The sequence below is a fragment of the Musa acuminata genome, chromosome BXJ1-7 (assembly GCF_036884655.1).
Source record: "Musa acuminata AAA Group cultivar baxijiao chromosome BXJ1-7, Cavendish_Baxijiao_AAA, whole genome shotgun sequence".
Taxonomy (NCBI): domain Eukaryota; kingdom Viridiplantae; phylum Streptophyta; class Magnoliopsida; order Zingiberales; family Musaceae; genus Musa; species Musa acuminata.
In genome coordinates, this window is record NC_088333.1 from 32,635,001 (window position 1) to 32,639,725 (window position 4,725).

Consider the following 4,725-nt stretch of genomic DNA (forward strand, 5'->3'; position numbering starts at 1 on the left):
AGGCGCCTCAGATTCTCTTTCACCACCGTTGCCATGTCAACAACATCGCGTCTGTCAGTTAGTATCCATAGGTCATTTGGATTTACCCTCTTGAGGCTATCGCGACAGAAGGGGCAAGATTGTGATCGCGAATGCCTGCATAGAATCAGTTTGCTATTAATATGCAACAATATCATTTAGTGAACCAACTTTTTTATTTTAGGATCACTAGTATAGAGAAACCATGATCGATTCAGTGAGAGATCTCACAAGTACCGATCAATTCAGTGACCTTTCTTGAAAGGAAATAAGGTCACGATAAAATTTGAAGGGCTTCTTCAGCAACTGAAACTTAATTATGGTCACCCTTGAAGTTAAATCTGGAGCTGAGGAAAGACAAAAGTTATAAGAGATGGGGAAAAAACTTGCTCAAAAGAACCCTTTGAATCTCAGAAGCCAAGAAACAAAGAATTGCTTCATATTCCCAAGGATAGTTTGGCTATCTGGATTTAATCACAAACGTGGAAACAAAAGTGGGTGCTTTGTCCCTGCAATAACTTTGACACTTTGCTCTTTTCTTATGATCATTGAAGGAAACATTCACATAAATTGGAGCAAATCTATAAAAATAAGTAAAACCCCTACTTGGCTCATCAGTGCAAGGCAAATTGAATACAATTTATTATTATCAGGATATAATGCACTGAATACTTTCATATGTTCTGAAGACACAAGAATTTATTTGATTATGACACAACTATTGGTGCTAGTCTAACAGCATGTAATTTTATCTTCATCAGCATATAAGTTTAATTAATCTGCTAATAAAGAAAGGAACACCAGGTCCCCACATCTAAAAGTCATAATATTTAATGTGAGCATATACAGTAAAGAAGTTTGATTTCTAATTTTATAAAGTAACAAGAATCACATTATCTTGAATCTGTCTTCTATAAATCATCTAATTAAAAGTCTACAAAAAAATTAGCTTTGGAGATTTCAGAAAATATATAAGAATGTGAATATGAAATGGCTTTCATTACTCGCCATTGGAGAGAAAAGGACCATGGAGCCAATCACAAATATTTGGGACCATACAACACTACTACTGGAAGCTACATAGACAACTCATCATATATCTAGAATATGGATATGGTCTCCCAAAAACTAGACACTATTAAAGAAGGCATTTGATTACCAGTGATGGAATTATTTAATTTAGTTTCTAGGGATTAGGTTGGACAATGCTTCTTATACTCATTCCTATATCTCGTGAAATACATGGGAGATAACCAAAGCAGTCTGAGAGGAGAAACTATACCATTCATAGTAGCACCTCATGCACATAGCATGGCCACAATTTGGCAACACAACCTTGCCGTTCGTCTCCATGCAGATACCACACTCTTCCTCTCTCTCAACATCTATCTCTGAGAGTTGCTGCTTGTCATCATCTTCTCTTCTCCTATACCTTTCTACACAGATGGATTTTTGCTTTTTATCTTCCATATCAGTTATCCCTTTTTGCAGTTGTATCAAAGAAGGGAAAATCACCCCTGTACATAAACAACCCTTCAAAAATTTAGAGCTACAATATTCATACCATCAGGATGGAAACTATCAAGTTTAATACAAGCTAATAAGTTTACCGTAAAACTCTTTCATACTTGCTTTCCTTTCTTGGATAGACATTGTGGTTTTTCCATCAACATAAACCTGCATAGCAAAATGTTACTAGATAGAGGAAAAATCAAGGCAATAAGAACTGAAAAAATTACCAATGTAGGTCTAAGGCAAATTAAAAGCTGGACACGTCAACCTTATATATCAGAACTCTCAGCAGACCAAGAGCCCCTGCAAGGCTACAGTCTGTCCATTGCACCAGAAAAAGAAATAAGTGTGCAGCTGGGCTATATGACATTCGCATCTGAAGACAAGCACCATCATATTCCCTTGGAAAATCTGAAGCTCTGCACCTTAACAAACATTAGATGTTGTAATGTGGAGACAGCAGCAAATACAGAACATCTGTTATTCACTTCATTTACCAGGGCCTAATTATGTTGAAGGTTGTAGTTTTGCTATTTATAATCGTTTGAATTCAAAGGCTAAGGATGCATGCAAGTGAAAGCTTGTCACTCGTCACCGAGAAAATGAAAGTTAAGTAAAAAATCAGTGAGAATAAATAAAAGCAACATGGAGAAATACATCCAGCAATTAGATTTTCAGATTCGTATTAACCACAATATAAGAATCCAAAATGACATGCTAAACACAGACACAAACTAAAATGGATGTACAATAGTAATAAATCAGAAATAATTAGAATATGAAGTTCTCAATGTTATTTTTACAAGAAGCAAGAAAAGCTTCTGGATTACCAATTTCCAATTTTCTTTTTAAGAGGTTGAAATTGACCTTGGGATCTCTACTAAATTGGGATCAGCCAAAAATATATTGAAATAAGAACTTCCAGAAACAACAGAGCTAAATGTCACAGAAACTTTCAGAAACCCGAAAACTAGAAGTCACACAGAGAAAAAAGCACTTACACTAGCAAGGAATGAAGCTTTAAACCAGCATTGAGACTTGTGCTAAGCACTAAACCAAACAATTGAATAACTTTTCACCTTAACGTTCCATTTAATCAAGTGCAATTCATGACAAGATATGGTTAAGACATCAGAAAGTAATGATGGTCAATAAATTAACGTGACTCATGGCAATGATATGAAACTAAATATGAATAAAGTATCGAGATAAACTTTACTGGTCATCATCATCTAAAGAAACTTCACAAGGTACATCCTTTCTCACAAATACTCCACACAGATATGCCATTATTACTCCCTTCAGAACGAAAGCCTCTTAATTAGCAAAAGTTGAACTAAGAATTAACTTCTCCTTCGTTAAACACCTTTCACATGTAGCGGCGGGGGGCGGTGGAGCATTTCCTTTACTGTTTTAGAATAGTGTTTTCCAACAGCAGCTAAATAATTAACTCAGAATTTCAATATCCAGACGAAGGCAGCTACTTTATAGTCGATAAATGTCATCGCACAATTACAATCAGTGTGTTCTATTGAATTATGAAGACTCAATCCGGAGCACAACTAAAACTTACCGTGTCCGAAAAAAAGATACAAAGATTCTGATTTCAAGAGAAGGGTAAAATAGAACACCTCAAATCTACCCTGTAGTGCAGAACTGCTCACATTTCGGCATCAACAATTAAATACACCAGACCAAGAATCAGTACTATTCATAAGAAAACTACCAAGATTAGCATGCAGATTTTTCTAAATACTATCAAAAAGAAAACCAGAAAACATCTTCGTACAAATTACACTCCAAAAGAATAGGAAATTTCCTAAAGAAGCTACTTTGGTTTCAAATATTACCCAATGATCCAACAACGTCTCATATTCCTAGTAAGAAGACCGGGACGGCAGGATCCGGTGGCAGATAAGTCCACTTACAGTGAGTTGGCGTGCTGGATGTCAGCTTCGAGGACTTTGAGGGAGTCCTTGAACGATTTCCGCATGGAAACGAGGAACATCTGAGCCGGAAATCATCCAGCAGCGATGCGAAACCCTGACCCTATCCCGCCTCCTGGTCTCCGCCGAGACTCCAATTCCTCGTCCCGCCAAACCCTAGCGAGCTCTTCCTCCTCTTCACCCTCCCTCTCTCTCCCTGTCCCTGTCCCTCTCCCTCTCCCTCTCGCGTTCGTTCCTTTAGACGGGGAGTAAACTGTGACTCGACCGAGCGAAGAAAAGGTTTCCTCCACGCCACGTGGACGGAGCAGGCTTCGTGCGCGTCTGTGTTAGATTAAAGTGGACCACAACGAGCACCAGCGTCTTAATTCGACGGAGGACAGATTCGACTCGCGGGCCCCACGGCACGAAAAGTTGGCATTGGTAAACATCGAGGCCGTAGAAGAAGCTCGTTGGTTCTTCCTGTGCCCTTCGAACACGATAAAATTAAAGTGCCTCTTTTGGGTTCCTCGAGCGTACGCTATCCAACCGTTCAAATAATATATGTAACCAAAATGTCGTTTTAGCCGACACTACTAAGACATGAAACGGAGGGCTCATTCGATCACGTTGTCGGTCATTGATTACTGCCATCGCCGTCCTTGATGATTGAATAGCCATCAATATGAACTGTTCCACACCTACTTATTACCATTCAAAATATAACGATATGAATAGAAATTGGAGTGTTCTTAATTATTACTAATTAATTTTGTATTTAATTATATTTTTATACGATATCCAATTTAAAAAATCATTTATAATTATGAAGGATACATAAATCATATGACATCGATATAAAGAATAAATACAAGCATAGACTTAACGAGGATAATGGATTCTTTTTACGGAGAACAATCGGGAGAACTCGAAGATGTGCCTAAGTCCACTCAAGCTAGCGATGGAAAAGCTTCGAGGCTCAAGCCACAAAAGTTAGGTTGGATCGAGCACACATATCTATCAATCTAGCCTTCGAGAGTTATTTACGATTCAGTCAACATAGTTACTGTATTAGACCATCTAATTTATGATATGCTATGTTTAAAGCCCAAGCCCCGTGTAGGTGTTAAATATGCTAAATATGATGTGAATTTTTCTAAGATCTCACATGTTTTATTATTTATGATACGATGGTCATGACATTCCCATTAGTTTCACAATTGAAACTTCTTCGATTCTTAGATATCGATGGTCGATACTTGATCAACTACCC

General features: G+C 37.6%; 1 protein-coding gene across 2 annotated transcripts in view; it reads right to left on the reverse strand.

Moving 5' to 3' along the window:
* LOC135679059 (E3 ubiquitin-protein ligase AIRP2-like) overlaps positions 1-3,691 on the reverse strand; it is a 4,038-nt gene extending 347 nt beyond the window's left edge. Inside the window, exons 1-5 of one of the 2 annotated variants that reach the window (XM_065192447.1) lie at positions 3,459-3,691; positions 1,799-1,955; positions 1,629-1,695; positions 1,301-1,535; positions 1-135 (exon numbers count right to left, since the gene is read on the reverse strand). The exon at positions 1-135 is cut by the window's left edge and continues 347 nt beyond it. In XM_065192447.1, coding sequence (XP_065048519.1) covers positions 1-135; positions 1,301-1,535; positions 1,629-1,695; positions 1,799-1,955; positions 3,459-3,538 — 674 coding nt within the window. In that variant the 5' untranslated portion in view covers positions 3,539-3,691. The remainder of the gene's footprint in view (positions 136-1,300; positions 1,536-1,628; positions 1,696-1,798; positions 1,956-3,458) is intronic. The other variant, XM_065192448.1, reaches the window with a different exon arrangement.
* Between the last annotated feature and the right edge of the window lie 1,034 nt (positions 3,692-4,725).